Source organism: Lissotriton helveticus, chromosome 12 (assembly GCF_964261635.1).
Source record: "Lissotriton helveticus chromosome 12, aLisHel1.1, whole genome shotgun sequence".
Classification (NCBI taxonomy): Eukaryota; Metazoa; Chordata; class Amphibia; order Caudata; family Salamandridae; genus Lissotriton; species Lissotriton helveticus.
Genome location: NC_136073.1, coordinates 607,187,756 through 607,209,205, shown reverse-complemented (window position 1 = coordinate 607,209,205; position 21,450 = coordinate 607,187,756). Strand labels below are relative to the sequence as shown.

The following is a 21,450-nucleotide window of genomic DNA, read 5'->3' as shown; positions in this document are numbered from 1 at the left end:
CCAAGGTCATGGTGTTGACCTGATGTTTCACTGAGAGTTTGCTCTCCATTACAATGCCGAGGTTTCAAGCATGGTCTTTCGGTGTAGGGATGGGTCCGAGCTCCGTTGGTCGCCAGGAGTCATTCCAAAAGGGCAGTATGGTTGCCAAAGATCAGAACCTCCTTCTGTCCATGTTGAGTTTCAGACAGTTGCGACAATCTTCATGCAGTTGTGCCAGTTGGTTTTTGTCAAGGTTGGGTTTGTTGAGAGTGAGAGGAGGAGTTGAGTGTCGTTGGCGTAGGAGAGGATGTTGATGTGCAATCTGACAATACCTGCAAGTGGAGTCATAAAGATGTTTAAGAGGGTAGGGCTGAGCTGAGGGATGAGCATTGGGGGACTCCGCAGATGGTGTGCTTGGGTTGCGAGGTGAAGGGAGGGATGTAATGTATGTTGTATGCATCCCCTGTATTGTTCTAATTATTGAGAATTGTAGTAGTATTGAAGTATGCACTGTATTTTATTACCACAAAGCAATGGTCCGGGCATTAGTTAATAGCCTTTTATTAATAATGTTGTAATATTGTTCTTTTATGGTCAACTTGTTTGCCCTAAATAAAGCCTTTAAACAAAACCGAGTCTCCTGGGCATACACAACACCTGCTTCCCCTGGAAAAATAGCCTCCGGGCAGCAATTTGCCTTTAGTGGTACAGGCTACAAAGAAGGCACAGCAAGGGCTCTGGCTGGGCTACGAATATTACAAGTAGCACATCTGTATTAACTGAAACACCTTAAGCCAGGTAACAGGAATAAGTGCTTAACACCTTGCAGGAAAGCAGTAGTTCACACAGTTTGAAAGGTCTTATAATACAGTGTGAGACCTAAACCACAAACTGCACCATAGAAAAGTCAAAAAGAGAGGTTAGAGAAAATGAAGGAATAGATTCTGTGAAGGATTTCCATTGTTTGAAGTCTGTGGTTTAAATGGCAGTTGCAATGTGTGAATTGTAAATGTTTTTGCTATAAATGATTAGTAAACAAAAGACAAAAACACAATAAAAGCCTCACTGTCTTGATGTAGAATGAGGTTCCCTAGTACTTGTGTGGTAGAGGAGTAGAGTACAGAATGTTTAAATCTCAAACAAAATCGACTTAAAACACTGATTCTATAAAACTATGGGAGCATGAGCTGCACACTATTACTATTCTAATGTATGTACTTGTTTTTTTAAGAGGAATTGTGTGCCATCAAGGGTAGTCTCAAACCAATGGACAACACAAAATGCAGAATTGGAATGGTTAAAAAGAGTTACTTGAAAAAAGTGATTCAAACACATTCAAAAGAATGGACAACAGCTTGAGGAATATCTATTCTATTAATGGACATGAAGAAAGATCTAAGCTTGAGTAAATGCTTTTTACCTTTCAGGGTTAACTTACATACAGAATATGAGTATATTCAATTTCCACTGGAACGAACATGCTGTATATGAGGTGTGAAGCAGCAGCAGTTCCCCATTAACAGTGTTAACCATTCTCATCCCTTCAGGTCAATCAACCTTCCCGCTGATTCGTAGGGTATTTTGAGAGAAAGCATCGATATGGCTTAGTGAGCTAACCACCGTTGCTAGCAACTGTTTGAATCCTGGTAAAGCCAAGTAAGCCGTTCATACTTCCTAGTTCTAAGAGAAATTCTCCACTCAATGTCAAGTGCGAAAAGGGTTGTACTTGGCCTACTGTCCAGAGCCATAGAAGGATTATCTCTAGGACACCAGTTGCAAATGACCTCAACCACCATGGTTGGGGCCCAGTAACTCCTGTCTACCCTGGGGACCTTGAATGGGGACTGACAACCTGACTCAGATACTAATTTTCTTTCATGCACCTCCCCAAGATTTTTCCCGGGAAAGCTTTCTTCACATGGACAGGAAAAAAACTTTCTTGGGCATGTATATTGACCATGATTAGATCTTGCTTCCTTTTGAGAGGATTGGAACTCCCAACCATTAGGTTGTCACTGCACTAGCTTTGCTAGAACTGAAAACTCTACAAGACTCGGTATGAATTTAGTAAATGTAGGCAACATACAGAGGAAATAAAATTATCTTGGAATTCATCGGTATGGCATTGACACCATCACGATCATCATCTTTATTTCGGCTCAAAAGAGCCATAAAAGTACACAATAACACAGCACATACAAAGGAAAAATAATAAAATAAACACATGATAAGAACATACAATTCTAACTTTCTTGGGCATGTATATTGACCATGATTAGATCTTGCTTCCTTTTGAGAGGATTGGAACTCCCAACCATTAGGTTGTCACTGCACTAGCTTTGCTAGAACTGAAAACTCTACGAGACTCCGTATGAATTTAGTAAATGTAGGCAACATACAGAGGAAATACAATTATCTTGGAATTCATCGGTATGGTATTGACACCATCACGATCATCATCTTTATTTCGGCTCAAAAGAGCCATAAAAGTACACAATAACACAGCACATACAAAGGAAAAATAATAAAATAAACACATGATAAGAACATACAATTCTCATAAAAAAAGAAACATTCAGAAGCAGCCAACATTCCTGAGCGAAGTTATAAAAACCTTCATAAAAACATAATTAGGATCACAAAGTTTGCAATTAATAAAAGGAAACACAGAGATACCCCCTTGTCCTAACAGCATCACAGATTGGCACCCTCCAACAGTAGCCTAAACTAAGCTCTCAGTGGCCCAACTGTGCTATCGGGCAGCTAAAGTAAAAATATGAATTTGGGTTCCCCTCATATCACTAGGTTTTACAAGTGTGTTAAAGTGCACAGTGTAAAAAGGTAGTAAAAGTTTAACCAATATAGTCTAGTATTTACAGGTCACAGCTCTAAAAGGCGCTTGCCCCAACAACTTTTTGTGTAATATATCACATTGAATGGAAAAAGTTGGAATCTGAATATACAACACTGGGCCTAGCATGTGACTAACAGATTCTTAAAGGTAAATGTCACTCCTCTAAGTGGAAGAGCTGGCAAAGAGCGATGATCCAACGTGTGCGCTGCTTAGCATAAACAATACAAGAGAATAAGACATATTCTTCATTTTCAATATTTGGACATCCCAGAGGGCATAAATTATTGTTGGCCATAGCAGAGATTTTATTCCATGTGCCAGTAAAGACAGCCAGTGGGAGTATTCCAAGTCTGAACTTAATAAACAAAGATCTCACTGAAGAGACACTCAGAAAATCCATAAAATCTTCAAAGTGGGACTCACACTTGGTGGATAAATAAAGATCAGATAAACTACCTGCAGGAACAATGGAAATCCTATTGCAGAAAACGATGTTCCAATAACATGATTTAACAATTTCATGGGCATTCTTGGGCATGGAAGAAGAATTCTGACAGTATGCAGAAAGGCAACGCTTGAACAGCCAGGTTTTGATGTGAGATACCCGGGGATCGTGAGGCCCAGGCGATTGTCGATTATCTCACTGACATAGTCTCTATATAGGGCCACGTCTTCATTTAACCAGAGTATTGTCCATATAAGATAGGTTTCAGACAGACTACATTAGCGAGGTATGTAAGGTTTACGTCAAACCTCAGAGGAAGTGATAGAGTGCTTTTTGGTAATCTCATAAGAGATTTATTAAAAGTGTTTTTACGAATATCTAACTGATTGAGATTGCAGCCCCGTATAGCACTGCCCTACAAGCTTGGGTCTTATACATTTCAACCACGAGAAAATTGGATAAGAAGCTGCATTGCTGATGAATCCTAATAGTAGTAAAAGACTTTTGACATTTTGCAGCTTGGCATGGCTAGCACTATGCTAATCCTATGCTTAAAAACTTTCTGTAGAAATGGCTAAATACTTTGGCCCTTTCTATCTCAACGTGGATGGCATTGTGCTAATTCTATGCTCAAAAATATTGATAGAAAAGCACACATTTGAGATGAGCAAATTCAGAGTGTCGCTGGTGTTGTAGGGTGCTGTACAGAGGAGCTGCTCAAGACCTAAACTTGGGAACTATTCAGAGTGTTCTGCTTATTTTTAGCATAATTTATGAAGCAACCTATCCTTAAAAGGGTATTGTTTTGACTTATACTAAGTACACCCTTGTGTCTGGACAAAGCTAAACCTCGCTGAAGAGCTAGAATGATAGCAAAACAGATGTCAAGGGTTGCTTTTGTTCATTCCAGGTTGCCTTGGATGGTTTTTAACTAATCCATAGCTGTAATACAGGGCCTGGAGTGGCAAAAGGTTTATGTAATTTTACAGTTTGGCATGAATAGCACTGTACTGTGGATGTCCGTGTGCTAATTCTATGCTTAAATACTTTGATAGAAAAGCAAACATATCAGGTGAGCAAATTCAGAGTGTCACTGGTGTTGTAGGGTGCTCTACATAGGATCTGCTCTCCACCTAAACTTTGGAACTAACCAGAGTTCTCTGCTTCTTTTATGCATAATTTATGCTGCACTTTATGCCCCACATATACATACATGCATAAATATACATACATACACATACATATACCTATACAGCTATATATATTTTAACACAATTAATAAAAATATATATTTTTAATTTACTGTTATAAAAAAAAGCATACATATAATATATTTTTAAATAAAATATAAATAATATTAGAACACAAGTACAAAAAATGAAAAAAATATTAAACATATTACAATTGTTTAAAAAATCTATGTATAAACACAAGATATAAAAGTAAACAAACAAACAAATAATACTAATATATTTTAACCCAAAAAGATGGGTCCGGTGGATGGTAAACGGAGGCAAGATGGCGTCCGCACGGCGGACGTTTCTGTGAGCAGCTCCTGGTTACCTCGCTTTTCCCGTCTGTTCCATGGAGGAGGCTGCAAGGCGGTGGCAGAAGCGGCGGTGTTGGCTGGAGTGGATTGGGGCTTCACTCTGAGTGTTTCTGCTGCCCGTATGGAAGGTTTTTTGAAGCCGGGACAGTAAAAAGGAACCGCCGCGCTCCCCGCTGTAAAACTAGCAAAAACGGCAATGGTAGAAGGGGAGTGGCATCCGGACTTCAGCCTCACCTGAGTCGGCTTGCTAACGGCTGCTAATGGAGTCTACTGCTGAGCTCGCAGCCGGGCTTGGAAAATCCTAATATCGAAAGCAGTGAAAGCAGCGGAGTATTTAACCTTTACTGTTGTGGAGAGGCAGCATCTTCTGTTAAATCTGTTGCTATAAAGTTACTTTCTGATAAATTCTGATAAATTCTTGCTACAAAGACATTGATGCCAGGCTGTGAGCAGACTACGGGAGAGCGGCTCAGGTTACAAGGCTCCGGAGAGTTCACGTGTAAAAGCACATTAACTTTTCATTGGATGTTTTTCTGCTGGGCTTCAATATATTAAAATAAGCAGCTGGACTCTTTGAAATCTATTGTTCTCAGTTTTTCTGGGACACTATAGGTAGTCTGGCATGGCACCTAAAGTTGCGTAAGGTGGGAAAACAAGAGCCACTGGGGAGTCTGCGGTAGGAACACGTGCAGCACTCGCCGCAAAGAGCTCCAAAGAAATGTCTGGTGGGGCTGAGCACCTGGAGAGTACTGTACAGGACAAGGGCATGGTACAAGTGACACCCAAGATACCGCAGTTTTTCCAAGTGGCTGCTGGTAAAAAAAGCTGCAACTTCTTTGACAATCACTTCAAAACCCAGTGTTCTTGACGTCCAGCCGAGGTGGGGGGGGGTGAACTGACCTGTCTATCTCTTGAGGAGAGTCACTTGTCTTTGGAACATGGTGAGCCACTGCAGGCTGATTTAGACATTGTTAATGAGCCTGTATTAATGGATGATAATGGCATTATCAGTGACAATAGGAATGAACCCACCAGTAGTAAGGAAAGCAAGTTTTATTCACTTTCAGAGCACGCAGAGGAGTCTGATATGGAAGGAGAATTTCAACTGCAGGAAGAAGGGTTTGGAGACATGACCCCTACAACCATGGATGCAAGCCATACCAAGAATTCTTCTTTGGGGGGCGGATGACAGAAACGCCTGATTGGGAGATCTCTAGTGGGGAGCAGTCATTGCAAAACACAGGGACAGCCTTGAAAGGAGATACATTGGAGGAGCAAGATGGCGGCCGAGTGAAAACGGCCGAAGGTGGCTCCCGCAGGGGTGATAATCATTGAAATGAAACAGGTGATAAGGTGATAAAACCTAACTGGATATAAGGGTGTGTGCACCGCCTGGTACTGTTGATCCAAAAGTTTATACCGTGCTCATGGGAACCACTCCCCTCCTGGAGTGTAACTGTGAAACAACCCTGGTAGCACACCTATTGAAACATAGATGCATCTCCCATGGCACCAGTATGAATGCTGTATCAGCTTAATTCGTCTTCACAACTTCAAAGTAATCTTTTAATTGTTTGATAATTCCACTTTGTGTTGAAATTAATACAATGTAATCATATGTCGTCGTTTGTAGTAACTTTAATCCAATGCATTTCGGTGAAATCCTTCACCTTCATCAGGGATATTCTACAAACAAAAATGAACAATATACATTGTAACTCATTTGTATCAACAAAGTTTCACTAACATCCAATTCTTTCATTAATAATTAACCGCTACTAAACATTCGTACTTTTCGTTATATTAAACACAAATGACACCACCTTGACTGTTTTCGGCTTTCATTTAAGATTAAACAACACGAATTTAACCGACCGTTAAACTCTAGTTATGACTAGCACTCGGTGTTCTAAGATACGCTGCAACGCGGTTTAAAAATACGCTAACGGTTTCCTCGTGTGTCTAACGTTTTACGCTCACCTGGTGTTACTGCAAGAGAATCTAACCGCTCCTCATGTGGGTCTGTGTCTAACTGAGCTCTTGAACTCTCTAGTTAATAATCCTGACGCTGCGTGGGTTGCGCATGCGCAGTATGGGTAAACTTTTTTTTCACTTACTTAACTTTATCAACTACGGGTAGTGGTAAACAAAATAACAAATTCATATGCATACGCATATGGTATGAATACGATTGCTCGCTAAACGAGTTAAGGATCGAAATTAATAAACGCTTTCCATGTACAATGACCTACCATACATAGATTCAATTCAGTTAGGTGCATACTAGATTATAGATAACATAAAAACTCAGTACGATCATTTAAGCCATTCGGCTTGAGACTGTTCAAAAAGTAGATCCAGTGATTTTCCCGTTTCAACAAGTTTTTTTTGTTCAAAGGCCCTTCTTTTCTTGGTACTATTTCCACAACGCAAGCTCGCAATTGATTCAAATTATGTCGTTTCTCTTCAAAATGAGTGGCTATGGACGATTTCGTGGAATGGGTTCTGATGTTACTCTTGTGTTCTGTTAGTCTTGTTTTGAGTTTTCTTTCTGTATGACCCACATACACACTACCACATGGACATTTCAAAAGATAAATTACGTTCATAGAATCACAAGTTGCATTAACCCTTAAAGGTATTTTGTTGCCTTTCATTGGGTGACGGATAGTCGATCCCTTAATGATGTTGTGACAGTTCGCACAATTTAAACAAGGGACCGTTCCTCGATATGTCTGGTGGGGTGTGGTTTGTTTAGGTTGTTTTAAAAGATCACTTAGATTCTTGCCTCTTGTATGGGCAAACAATGGTGTTTGGTCGAATATTCCATTAAAATCGCTTTCCATTTTCACAATTTGCCAATTCCGATAGATAATTTTTTTGAAATGAGAGCTGACGTTAGAATATTTACTGACGCATGTGATCCTTTGTGGCTTAATGCTGGGCTTGTACTCTAGTAATTCAAATCTGTTTTTCAATTGAGCTCTTGCTTGAGATTTATGCACCAGTTCTTGTGGATATCCTCTGGTAATGAATCTATGTGCCATGTTTTGTAGTTGTTCCTGGCATACGTGATCTTCAGAGACCACTCGTCTAACCCTAAGGAACTGACTGTAGGGAAGATGAGCTTTCAAAGTTGGTGGATGGTGACTGGAGAAGTGTAATAAATTGTTCTTATCTGTTGGTTTCCGATATAAATTCGTCGTGATCAAGCCATTTTCTAATGTGATCTCCACATCGAGATATTGGATGGTAGTGCTGTGTATGTTCCATGTGAACTTGATTCTGTCATTTTTTTCATCAACTCAAAAAACTGGATGAAAAAAATGACAGAATCAATTATTACACTTCTCCAGTCACCATCCACCAACTTTGAAAGCTCATCTTCCCTACAGTCAGTTCCTTAGGGTTAGACGAGTGGTCTCTGAAGATCACGTATGCCAGGAACAACTACAAAACATGGCACATAGATTCATTACCAGAGGATATCCACAAGAACTGGTGCATAAATCTCAAGCAAGAGCTCAATTGAAAAACAGATTTGAATTACTAGAGTACAAGCCCAGCATTAAGCCACAAAGGATCACATGCGTCAGTAAATATTCTAACGTCAGCTCTCATTTCAAAAAAATTATCTATCGGAATTGGCAAATTGTGAAAATGGAAAGCGATTTTAATGGAATATTCGACCAAACACCATTGTTTGCCCATACAAGAGGCAAGAATCTAAGTGATCTTTTAAAACAACCTAAACAAACCACACCCCACCAGACATATCGAGGAACGGTCCCTTGTTTAAATTGTGCGAACTGTCACAACATCATTAAGGGATCGACTATCCGTCACCCAATGAAAGGCAACAAAATACCTTTAAGGGTTAATGCAACTTGTGATTCTATGAACGTAATTTATCTTTTGAAATGTCCATGTGGTAGTGTGTATGTGGGTCATACAGAAAGAAAACTCAAAACAAGACTAACAGAACACAAGAGTAACATCAGAACCCATTCCACGAAATCGTCCATAGCCACTCATTTTGAAGAGAAACGACATAATTTGAATCAATTGCGAGCTTGCGTTGTGGAAATAGTACCAAGAAAAGAAGGGCCTTTGAACAAAAAAAACTTGTTGAAACGGGAAAATCACTGGATCTACTTTTTGAACAGTCTCAAGCCGAATGGCTTAAATGATCGTACTGAGTTTTTATGTTATCTATAATCTAGTATGCACCTAACTGAATTGAATCTATGTATGGTAGGTCATTGTACATGGAAAGCGTTTATTAATTTCGATCCTTAACTCGTTTAGCGAGCAATCGTATTCATACCATATGCGTATGCATATGAATTTGTTATTTTGTTTACCACTACCCGTAGTTGATAAAGTTAAGTAAGTGAAAAAAAAGTTTACCCATACTGCGCATGCGCAACCCACGCAGCGTCAGGATTATTAACTAGAGAGTTCAAGAGCTCAGTTAGACACAGACCCACATGAGGAGCGGTTAGATTCTCTTGCAGTAACACCAGGTGAGCGTAAAACGTTAGACACACGAGGAAACCGTTAGCGTATTTTTAAACCGCGTTGCAGCGTATCTTAGAACACCGAGTGCTAGTCATAACTAGAGTTTAACGGTCGGTTAAATTCGTGTTGTTTAATCTTAAATGAAAGCCGAAAACAGTCAAGGTGGTGTCATTTGTGTTTAATATAACGAAAAGTACGAATGTTTAGTAGCGGTTAATTATTAATGAAAGAATTGGATGTTAGTGAAACTTTGTTGATACAAATGAGTTACAATGTATATTGTTCATTTTTGTTTGTAGAATATCCCTGATGAAGGTGAAGGATTTCACCGAAATGCATTGGATTAAAGTTACTACAAACGACGACATATGATTACATTGTATTAATTTCAACACAAAGTGGAATTATCAAACAATTAAAAGATTACTTTGAAGTTGTGAAGACGAATTAAGCTGATACAGCATTCATACTGGTGCCATGGGAGATGCATCTATGTTTCAATAGGTGTGCTACCAAGGTGATAAAACCCCCAGCCCCCACATTGGGAAATGCAAGTTAATCGGAAGCGGAGAGATCCCCTCATACCAGGCATCGTTGAGTGGGTTGCGGCATTGACGGCGGCTGCAGAGGTTTTGATTGCCGGCTGCTCGGCGTTTGAGAGCAGTCTCTCGGAGGTGCTGCGGTGGGACCCAGCACTTTCGAATTGTATCATAATGCCGCCGAAAGGAGCAGCACGGGGTCAGTGCAAGCAGGCCCCCTTGGCTCTCCTAGGGGGGGGTGCAAGAGACGACCCCGGTGGCAGTCCAGGAGAAGAAGCGAAAGCTCCGAACGGAGAATCCTGACAGGAAGGGGAGGGGCCCGGCCTTTCAGCCCTAGCAACAGCGGACTGTCATCGATCTACTCCGGCCATCAGGGAGAACAGAGGAGTAGAAAGGGGCCGGTGGCCAGAGAAGGAAGATTCTGGGTAAGCCACCGTCGGGATCAGAAGAAGCGGGGCTTGAGGCTGACCCAATACAGGGGTCAATACCTGAGACTGTGCATACACCTGAAAGAGAGCAATTGGGGGACACGGGACCTTTCAGTGAGCCAGAAGATCAGCGGGGCATAACAACTGGAAATGAAGGGCTCCCTATTAGTCTTGTCAACACACTTACAGTCTTAACCTCCCCAACACTCATTAACATTCAGAACCCTGACAATTTAGTCCTGGCCGCTTCCAATGCAGAAAGAGAGGGGGGAGGCCCCCTCAAGAGCCTGGAGATGAGCCTGATGCATAGAGGGGTTCTATTAGCATGGGGGAGGCTCAAGAGGCTCAAGAGAAACCGAGGGGGGGGCGATTTACTAAAACCAGAACGGATCAGAGTACCCCCAATAGACATGAATCAAGGGGCGAAGGACCCCAGAAAGGAGCAGTGAAGGATCCCATTGGTCCCCAAAAAATACATAGGATCCCCGGGGAGAAGGATGCAGACTCCGAAGCAAACGACTTCTACTCCATGTCAGATGCTACCTGGTCGGGGGTGGATTCAGAGTCAGGCTCCGAATTTGAATCTAGTGAGGACAGTGGGTCAGACAAAGGCTCCAGTGGCAGGCAAGCCTCTCAGGCCACTCGAAAGCTAAATAACAGAGCCCAAAGAGCCGACAACTCGAAATCAAAGGAATCACAGGAGTTAAGGTGGGATTATTCACTGGGGGATCAACTAGTAGGGGTCGAAAAAAGCTCAGAGAAACAACCTAAAATACGGCGACTGCTCTGGTTCCTCCTACTCTGGAATCTATCCTTCAGTGTGTCGTAGCGCACCGGGAAGAAGCCCGAATGGATAGCAAACGCGCACAAAATGTTGCCAGAAAAATGCAGGGGCTGTGAGGAAAATTGGAAGAACCTGCAGCAACATTTGCGATTGGATGTCTGAAGTGGAAACTAGAACAGCAACCCTCGAGGAGGATATCGCAGGATCAAAGGGGGTAGTTGAAGCACACGAGGCTCAATTGGTAGATATCCAATGGAAGCTTGAGGAGAGCGAGAACCGCCAAAGAAGGAATAACTTATGATTTTTGGGGGTACCGGAAGAAAAGGAAGGGCAAGATATGAGAGCATTCATGGTCCAGATGTTGCAAAAAGCCTTTCCAGATTTAGAAGGGTGGAGGTGGTCCCATGAAGTTCAAAGGGCGCACCGAGCCCCATTTAATATTCGCCAACCAGTCCACCCGGATGCCAAACCTCGGGCAATTTTAGTCTATTTTGGGAACTTTTTATTAAGTCAACTGATTTTCGAGAAGGCTAGACCAGATGCAGAACGGGCAGTAGACAGGTTCTCCTTTTTCACAAGGCCTGATTTCTGCCACACCACTGTCGAACGAAGGTGGCGATTGCGTCAAATGATCTCTCAGTTTCAGGAGAAGGGAGCACAAGCCTTCCTATTAAACCCTGCCCGGCTTAAAATTATTTGGAAGGATCGGGTCAGAGTCTTCACATCGGAAATCAAGGCTAAAGAGTTCTTAGATGCTGGTTGTAAATTAATTATGATGGGGCTGGTGGGCAGGGGACAAGTGGTGGATAAGGGATAGTAAGACTGATCTGAATTTTTTCCAGAATTTTCTTTTTTGGACTTAAGACTGCTTAATACACTGGCCCTTCGGATCTGATGGGAAACCTCTCTATGTACTCGTCTTGCTTACCTTCCCCTATTACCTTTGAGCTAAAACAATGGCGATCTAATCTGGAAGGGGTAGGTGTAGGTCTAGATCTGACGAGAGAGCCGGGGGAGGGGGTATTGTCTTTTTTTGGGTTTTTGTTATTTTTTCCCTTGTATAATGTCACCCTAGCGGGGGATCCGCCGTTAACCATCACCCACAGACCAAAGCAGGTTTGTTGCTTCACGATTCAGGGGGGGGTCGGTGGGGGGTGGGGTGTGGACGGGTGGGGGGAGGCGGAGGAAGGGACAAAAAACAAAAAATGTTCAGGAAAGTAAATCAGTGCATATTGGATAGCTGGGTGGTTAGAGTCGGGGCTCAATATAGCTGGATGGTATGGTACAGGAAGCAGAGAAGGCGAAGGGGGTACCAAGATAGATTTAGGGATGGGTAAGCTAATTGTCTGTACGATTAACATTGGGGGGCTGAATGACCGAGCTAAGATAGATAGGATGAGTGAAGCACTGCGAGCATTGGGTTTGGATGGCATTTGTCAGCAGGAGACCCACCTTCCGTGGCAGAAGAGAAGTCTCAACTTTGTCCCGGGCTTCACACAAGTAACCTGCTCTTCACAAACCTCAAATACGAGAGGAGTGGCAATACATGTTTCCAACCGACTTCCGCGAAGCAATCACAAACTATCCGATAAATGGGGCCGGTGGGCAATTGCTGTAATTCCCACCCTTGGTACACTCTGGACCATATATGGATCAAATCTAGATGATGCAGATTTATTGATAGAACTAGAGGTAGAGCTCGCCTCCTGGCCTACACCACTGATAATATGTGGAGATTTTAATATTCATATGGATTCAGGGGGGCTAGGGAGGGTCGGTATCAAGGCAGGAAACCACGAGTTTTTTATGCAGTACAGGCACTGGCCGCAAACCATGGACTGGTAGATATTTGGTCTATAACAAAATCTGGGGATCCAGGCTATACATATTATTCGTGTTCACATAGAAAGTATGTTAGGCTGGATTATTTCTACATTTCGAATTCATTAGTAAACAAAGCTCAGATAAGGAAGTTACCCAAGGTTCTTTTCGGACCATAACCCCCTTGTTCTGGAGATTGAGATCTCAGGGTATTTAAAACCCCCAGCAAGGTGGACCTTCTATAGGAAATTGCTGGCTACCAACGGGTTCACCGATCATATTAAACGCTGGACTATACAGTTTTTTTTACAGTAATAGGTATAGTACTTCACGGGAGATGGTGTGGGATGCATATAAATCCGGGCTTAGAAGGGAGGTAATTAGCTTTGCCGGGTTTCATAGGAAAAAACAACTAGAGCTTATCAGATCACTGATGCTAGACCTGAGTAGATATGAGACAGAACATATGGTTATTATTGTCAAAAAACAGACTCAGCGGCAATCAGAGATTGAACTAAAAGTTATTAGTACCAAAGCGAAGATAAATGGGTTGTTTAATCAATCTATAGCTGAAAGATTTCAAACAAGTAGACAGGATCACTATGAATACGGGGAAAAGACAGGGAAACATCTGGCACTGCGGATCAGACAAAAAACAGCGACAAGCAGCATTACGAAGCTAAAAAGGAAGGACGGTACAGTGTCCTCGGATCCTAACGAGATAGTAAATATTTTCCAAGACTTTTATCAAGATCTCTATAAGTCCAGGCATCAAACCATGGTTGATCCTGGGACTAGGTCTCTGCCTGTGATACAAGAATTAGAGGGAGACATCTTAATGGAAGAAGTTAACGAAGTATTGCTATCCATGGCCTCCGGAAAGGCGGCAGGCCCAGATGGCCTACCCATGGAGATCTATAAGATATTGCATAAGGAACTTGCCCCTTTGTTGTGGGATTTGTTCTTAGCAGTCCGGCAGAAAGGCACTCCTCCAAAGTCATGGGAGGAGACTAGTATAGTTATTTTTTTGAAAAAGGGGAAGTCGGCTGACGATCCGGCCTCTTATAGGCCCATTACATTAATAAACACGGACAAGAAGCTTTATTCTAAAATCCTAGCAAGGAGGCTTTCAAAGGTCTTAGATTCCTTAGTAAGTCCGTGGCAACACGGCTTCATACCTGGTCGTAGTACAACAGACCATATTAAAAGGGTAATCTCATTATTTAACATCGCTGAGACCTATGGGCAACAAATGTCATTAATATTATTAGATGCTCAAAAAGCGTTCGATCAAGTGGAATGGGGATACCTCTGGCAGAACTTAAGATCGAATGGCTTTGGACCCCGTATACTTACTGCCCTAAGACCAATGTATGCACAGTCATACGCAAAAATACAACTGATGGGGCAGCATTCTTGACAGGTAAAAATTGCAAGGGGGACAAGGCAGGGCTGCCCATGCTCCCCAATCCTTTTTTCACTATACAGAGATCCGTTAATTAGAGCTATTTTAAACGATCCGACGATTCCTCCGGTGGGGGTCAGGGGTTACTGTACCAAAGTGCTAGCATACGCAGATGACATCGCGGTTGTTACCCCTGACCCCAGGTAACAATTAGTAGAATAGATCTTTCCCGGGTATGGGTTAAACGCGGATAAAACTAAAATCATCCGTTCAAGCTCAATTCTGTGGCAGGATCCCAGGAGGAAAGAGGCAGCAACCTGTTTAGGGGTCTCAATAGCAGCCGATGTTAACACCATCTGGAATATTATTGTAGACCCTCTTTTGAGTAGAATAAGTGCAGATCTTAATAGGATGAACAATCTACATTTATCTATCATAGGTAGGGCAAATGTCATAAAAATGACAATGTTCCCGAAAATATTCTACTTACTCCGTTGTATACCATTAGAACCCCCTAACTTCCTGTTTAAAAAAGTTGAAGCAACCTTTTCACAGTTTATCTGGGGATATGGGAAGGTAAGGAGATCCTTGAGATTTATGTCCCTCCCCTAAAACCGAGGGGGGTTGGCAGTGCCAAACATCCTATATTATTACTGGGCTATTATGCTGCAACAAATGACTATATTGTTTAGACCAATCCCAGTAATACACCAGACAGAGACCCCACCATCTATCTTTGAATTAGCTATGGGTAACCAAGCTCCAGGTCTATTATTTAGACAACTGGATAATAGCTATTACAAAATAACCCGCTTTAAATCTCTTAGAGCAGCTTGGAGGGTGTGGCAGAAAACTAGTAAATTGCTGAATATCCCTAAATTACATCGTTACCTTTTATTATGGCGTTCTACATTTTTCCCAGGTTTTATATTTGATAGGATCGGTAGTAAGTGGGAACAGGCGGGAATTAATTCAGTAGGTGATATTATGAATTTAACTGGCATTATGACATTTGCAGAGATTCAGGACCGATTTGAGATAGATCCTCAAAGCCTATTTGAGTACTTGCAACTAAGGGAATGTACTAAAACAGCTATGACTCACCCTACTTTTCATTTAACTTCCCGCTCTTGGACATTCTGGTCCGGAAACATCCCCAAGTGAAAGAAGTATATGCGATGATGATCGAAGCTAACGAAGACGATATAGTCAAAGTAGAATGTGCTTGGGCTGCTAAGCTTGGAAACCAGGATGTGGACCTATGTAGGTCCCTTGAATTGTCCAACATGGTCCTTTTATCGGCTAACTTAAAGGCACAACACTTCAAGACTATATATAGTCTATATTTTACACAGGCCAAACGTTGGACCTGGGGGAAGAGGGATTTGAACAAATGCCCAAGATGTGGGAAAGGCCCGGCCAGCATGATCCATATGTTTGCGGAATGTTCAGAATTGGGGCTGGTTAAAGTGGGGATTGAAGGCTTCCTTAGTAAGATTATGGGATGTTCTATCATACTAACTCCCACTCTAATAATGTTGGGATGGGACGAATCCCTGCAGCTAGAAATAACGCAGGTTTATTTTTGTTTCATGGTAACAGCAGCCCTCCGTATAATGATTGCTTCCAAATGGAAGGATAAGGACCCCCCCGACATATCAGGCTTGGTATGGCAGACTGCTTCATATATTTAATTTGGAATCTGCGTTATACAAATGCAAGGTGAGCAGAGCCAGGAAAAAAGGGCATCGAATCTGGGGACCCTTACTGGAGCTGCAGACACAGGGTTAGGAAGGGGGGGGAGTTGAGGCGAGGAGGCAGGGGGTGAGAGAGTGGATTGTGGGTATAATGAATTGTATATGTTTGTTTTTTTCTCTTCCTCACCCTCTGTCTGGGTTCCAACTCCCTCCCTCTCCGTGCTTTTGCTTCTTCCATTTTTCTGCTCCCTCTTTCTTTTTTTCTCTCTCTCTTTTCCTATTGGGCTCTCTCTTCTTCCACTGTTCCTTTGTGAATTTTGTTGATCCAAAAAATGCTTCATTTATGTATTTCTATTGTTATTGTATATGGATCTTTATGAAAGGTTATGTATCTGACGTACCTTTCCTGAAAATAATAAATAAAAAAAAATATTAATAAAAAAAAAGCAAAACACAGTTAGACGGCTGGCAAAAACGTGTAACGATTTTACCGAGAGGATGGCAGAAGTGCAGACTCGCATATCACTCCTAGAAGATCAGTTGGTGGTTCAAAAAGACACTGTCGCAGATATAAAAGCCAGTAAAGACGATGTGCACGATAAGCGAGTGGACTTAGAAAACCGTCTGCGCCGTAACAACCTGCGTATTTTAGGGGTGCCAGAAGGACTTGAGGGGCAAGATGTGCAAAAATTTGTAGCTGAGCTGTTTGAAGAGGCGCTGCCTGAGCTGAAAGAATGGAATTGGCCGCAGGAAATTCAAAGGGGACATAGATTTCTGTTTCGGCAATGGCCAGCAAGGAGTGGACAAGCAGTGCAACAACCGCGGGCTATTTTGATTTCCCTCAATAATTTCTTGGCTAGACAGGCATTGTACGATCTGGCTAGACCAGATAAGAAGAGAATTGGTAAAGGGACGCAATTCTTTGTGAGACCCGATTACTGCCACTCCACAGAGGAAAAGAGATGGCAGCTGCGGCAGCTGATTACTCCTTTCCAAGCAAAAGGCATACAGGTGTTTCTACAACAACCAGCTACTTTAAAGACTGTTAATAAGGGACATATACGTTTTTTCACTTCGGTCATTACAGCCAAAGAATATCTTCAATTCTTGGGTTGAGGATAATTATACAGGCCAATGGATCTTGTATGTAGTGATATGACTTCTTTTCTTGCCACTTCCTGTGATTTTTTTTCTTCTGTTTTTCCTAAGCTGCACATATAAGGATGCGGGAAAGGCAATCACCAAGTGGGCTATTCACCAAGCATCACAAGGGCGATTGGCCCTAAGGCCTCTTTGATGGGGGAGCGTCACAAGCAGGGGGGTGGGTGGGCTCTTTTGGGTGGTGGTGGTGGGGGGGTGTAGAGGGCCACTTGGGGAGTAAGGGGTTGGGTGGGAATCTACTAAAGGGTAAAAATGTAGTTCATAGCACGTGCGTTAGGAATCTTACAGTAAATCTCTCGTATATATTGATGGCCATTAGATACTCATATAGTAATGGCAGATAGGAGGCTGCGAATATGTTCATTTAATGTTTGTGGGCTGAACAATGTCCCAAAGAGGAAAAGTGTTATCACTGAACTCCGGCTAACAAACCCTGATATTCTTTGTCTGCAAGAGACGCATGTTCCTTGGTCTAATCGTAGGATACTATCTGAGCTGGGATTTACATTGTTATCAACTTCGAAACAATCCATTATGAATAGGGGGGTGGCGATCATGGTGCGTCATGGCATAATTGGTACGGGTAGATTGAGGGTGGATAATCTCGGGAGGTGGGCTATTACTGAGTGTATTGTAGGGTGTACCAAGATCGCGCTTTGTACTGTATATGGGTCAAGTTTGGATGAGTCTGAGATCTTGGAGTTTTTGAATGTTGAGTTGGCACTTTGGGGGACCCCATTGATAATACTTGGGGATTTTAATATACATGGGGATGCACAGACATGGGATTCTCAGTTTGCTAAGTATAAAGGGCGTAAGCCTAAAGTATTTAGGGCCTTGCAGAAACTTTTACAGAATCACAGACTAGTTGATGGGTGGATAGCTGTGAATCATGGAGATCCGGGTTATACATTCTTTTCGTCCCCACACAACAAGTTTGTTCGGTTAGACTATATCTTTTTACCTCGGTTGTTGATCGTTGGTGCAAAGATGCAGGTGTGGCCCCGTATTACATCGGATCATCGCCCCATGGTTATGGACCTTGCTAGTCTTAGCCTTCCGCAGGAACAGCGGTCCTTTACATTCAATAAAAATTGTTAAGTGATGGGGAGTATATTCGTCATATCCAAATTTGGGCTACGCTGTTCTTGGATAGTAATAGAGGATCGGCAACCCAACCAATGATCTGGGATTCTTTGAAAGCTGGGCTAAGGGGCAAAACACTTACTTATGGCTGGGCTAAGCAGAAACGACAGAAAAAACATATGCAGGCTTTACTCGCGGGGTTAAGGAAAGCTGAGTGTGAACTTATACAAGCGGTTAGAGTTAATGCGGATACTAAAGAAGTGCAAACTAAGAAACCCGGAAGGCCCGGATTAATGGGGTATGGAGTCAAGAAATAGCTGCTCAGTTCAAAATTCATAAGGAAGAAAGATATGAATATGGGGAAGCAACTGGTAGATGCTTAGCTCAAAGACTGCAGGGCAGACAAACCTCCCAGCGAATTGAAATTATAGAGGATGGTAAAGGGGGCAGAGTTGAGACCATGGAAGGCATAATGGCGGTATTTCATTTGTATTATAAGGAATTATATACCAAAGATTCTGTGGAGTTGGGCAGCATAGAGCGGTATCTCCATAATGTTGATTTAACTGAATTAGGACTAATCGAACGGGAAGAGCTAGAAGCTCCTATTACTATGCTAGAACTTCAGATTGAAATCGATGGATTAGTGTTAGGGAAAGTGGCAGGGCCGGATAAACTCCCTTTGGAGGTCTATCGCATACTTTTCCCATTATAAAGGATGATATGCTCGCCACTTTTATAGAAGCCTAATGTGGGAATCCCCGACCATCCTGGGATGATGCGAACATAGTGATCTTAAAGAAAAAGGATAAATCTCCCAGGATTCCGAGGTCGTATAGACCGATATCATTAATAAATGCTGATGGCAAGGTGTATTCAAAGATGCTTGCCACATGGTTAGCACAAGTTATACCATCGTTGGTATCCCGGCACCAGCACGTTTTTGTGCCTGGCAGGAGCACAGTTAATCACCTACACAGGATTATTGCATCGCAAGACTATGCTATTACATTGCAAAAGCAAATAGGGATAATTTTTTTAGATGTTGAAAAAGCATTTGACCGTGTATCGTGGTCATTTTTGTGGGCTACAATGCGAAAGATGGGGTTTGGCCCCCAATTCTTGGTAGCATTTCAGACTATGTACAAACGCCCGCGGGCTAAAATTTGTACATTGAGGAAAGAGTCATCCTTTGTATATATCACTAGGGGCAACCGGCAGGGATGCCTCTGCTCGCCCTTACTTTTTGCCATCTATATCAACCCATTGTGGTTAATATTGGAGAGTACTAATGGAATACAATCAATGGTAGTTGGGCAGCATTAGGTACGTGTTCTTATTTACGCTGATGATATAGCGGTAGTAACATCTGACCCAGAGCAAGCATTAAGTGAGATTGAGAACCTGACTCAGCAATATGGGGAAGCTAAATGTTACCAAAAGCCAGGTTGTTTGTACAGAGGGGCTCTGTCCTGGGGAAGCATGTGTTACACCAGAAGCACGATATCTGGGCATAAAGATTAGGATGTCACTTGTAGAGATAGTTGAAGTGAATTGGGTAGATATACTAGCTTCAGTACGAAGTCAACTGGAAAGGGTTGAGTGTCTGCACTTATCAATGGTAGGATGATGCAATGTTTTAAAAATGAGTATACTTCCCCGGGTAATGTTTTTTTTTAGGACGGTACCGTTAGAGCTCATACGAGTACAAATAATGCAGCTTCAGTCTGTTGTAGACAGGTTTATATGGGGCTGGAAGAAAACTCGGAGTGCTCCAAAATATATGACGCTACTATTGACACATGGTGGTTGGGGGGGGTGCCAATTTTAGTTTTTTATTATTTAGTTTGTCTTATGCGGAACATGCAGTATCTGGTGACCGAGGTGAAAGTAAGGTTATTTGAAGCCCCTAATATATATCAGATGTTGTTGGGGACCCAGGCAAGAGAGACTCTGCTCAAGTTCTATGAACCAAGTTATTCTAAAAGAATGAGATTTAAAATTATATTAGCTGCTTACAAGGTGTGGAAGATAATAGGTAACATTGTATCTATAAACTGGATTGGTTATTATATGTCTTTTAACTCCAAGGAAATATTCCCTCTGTTTTTTGGGGATACAAAGATGGATATTTGGAGGGATAAGGGGATACGACGTTTAGGTGATATTTACAGTACGGGAGTACTTGTTTCTTTTTCAGATTTAGTTGAACGATATAAAATATCTAAGAATGATTTCTTTAAATACTTGCAAATTCGTGATTTTATTAATAAACATTGTAGACACTCGCCCATTATAACTAATGATTTAGTAGAGGCTCTGATTAAAAGAGCTAACATTGGGACACTGTACGATATATTGCAGGCAACTCAGCGAGATGATATTGAGATGCACAAAGCAAAGTAGAGGGATAGATGTGGCAATACTGGCTCATATAGTCTGACGGCAAATCTGCGCACCCAAAACTATAAAACTTTGTTTAATTTATACTATACACCTGTTAAAATGATGAAGTGGGGCGGGCTTCATGACAGGAAATGTTTTAGGTGTTAGGTGGAGAAAGCTGACATTGTACATATATTTTTAGATGGCATCTCAGAATTTCTATCATAAACTACGGGGGTTGGTGTTGGAGTGGGTGAGGATATTGCACCCATGCAGACTTGTTATCCTTTTCGATATTTCATATTTATGGCTATGGCCGTTACTCGATTATGCGTTGCCTCTATGTGGCTGCAATCAGAGGCGCCATCATATGAAATGTGGCGTGCTAAGTTTTATAATGTGTTTAATCTTGAATTTAGTTTGTATCGCATAAAATCTTTGAGGAAGAAACAATTAGGGATTAAAATTTAGCATCCTATGATACAACATATGGTGATGTCGATTTGAAATTTAGTTGTTTTTGATTGTCATAGCTTTTCCTTCTTTCTGCTGTTTTAATGCTATTCATGTTTTGGTGTTATTTTTGTAACTACATAACATTCCTACATTAATGATTTCAATGATTGATTTGTAAATACTATATGCTATGAATTGAACAATAAAGAAAAAAAAAAAGGTGGGCCCGGTGCTGGAAATATACAAGGCACAAGCCAGAGGAGCTGCCCTGTATGGGGTGGAAATTTGGGGCCATCGGCCATCTGAACAACTTGCCAAGATTGAGAACTCCTTCTCCAGA

General features: G+C 41.9%; 1 protein-coding gene across 1 annotated transcript in view; it reads left to right on the top strand.

The window, feature by feature from the left end:
* The window catches only part of LOC144798070 (maestro heat-like repeat-containing protein family member 2A), a 103,672-nt gene extending 93,977 nt beyond the window's left edge, over positions 1-9,695 (top strand). Inside the window, exon 13 of the mRNA XM_078668844.1 lies at positions 9,648-9,695. Within this exon, the coding sequence (XP_078524970.1) occupies positions 9,648-9,695 (48 nt within the window). The remainder of the gene's footprint in view (positions 1-9,647) is intronic.
* The last annotated feature ends 11,755 nt before the right edge of the window (positions 9,696-21,450 follow it).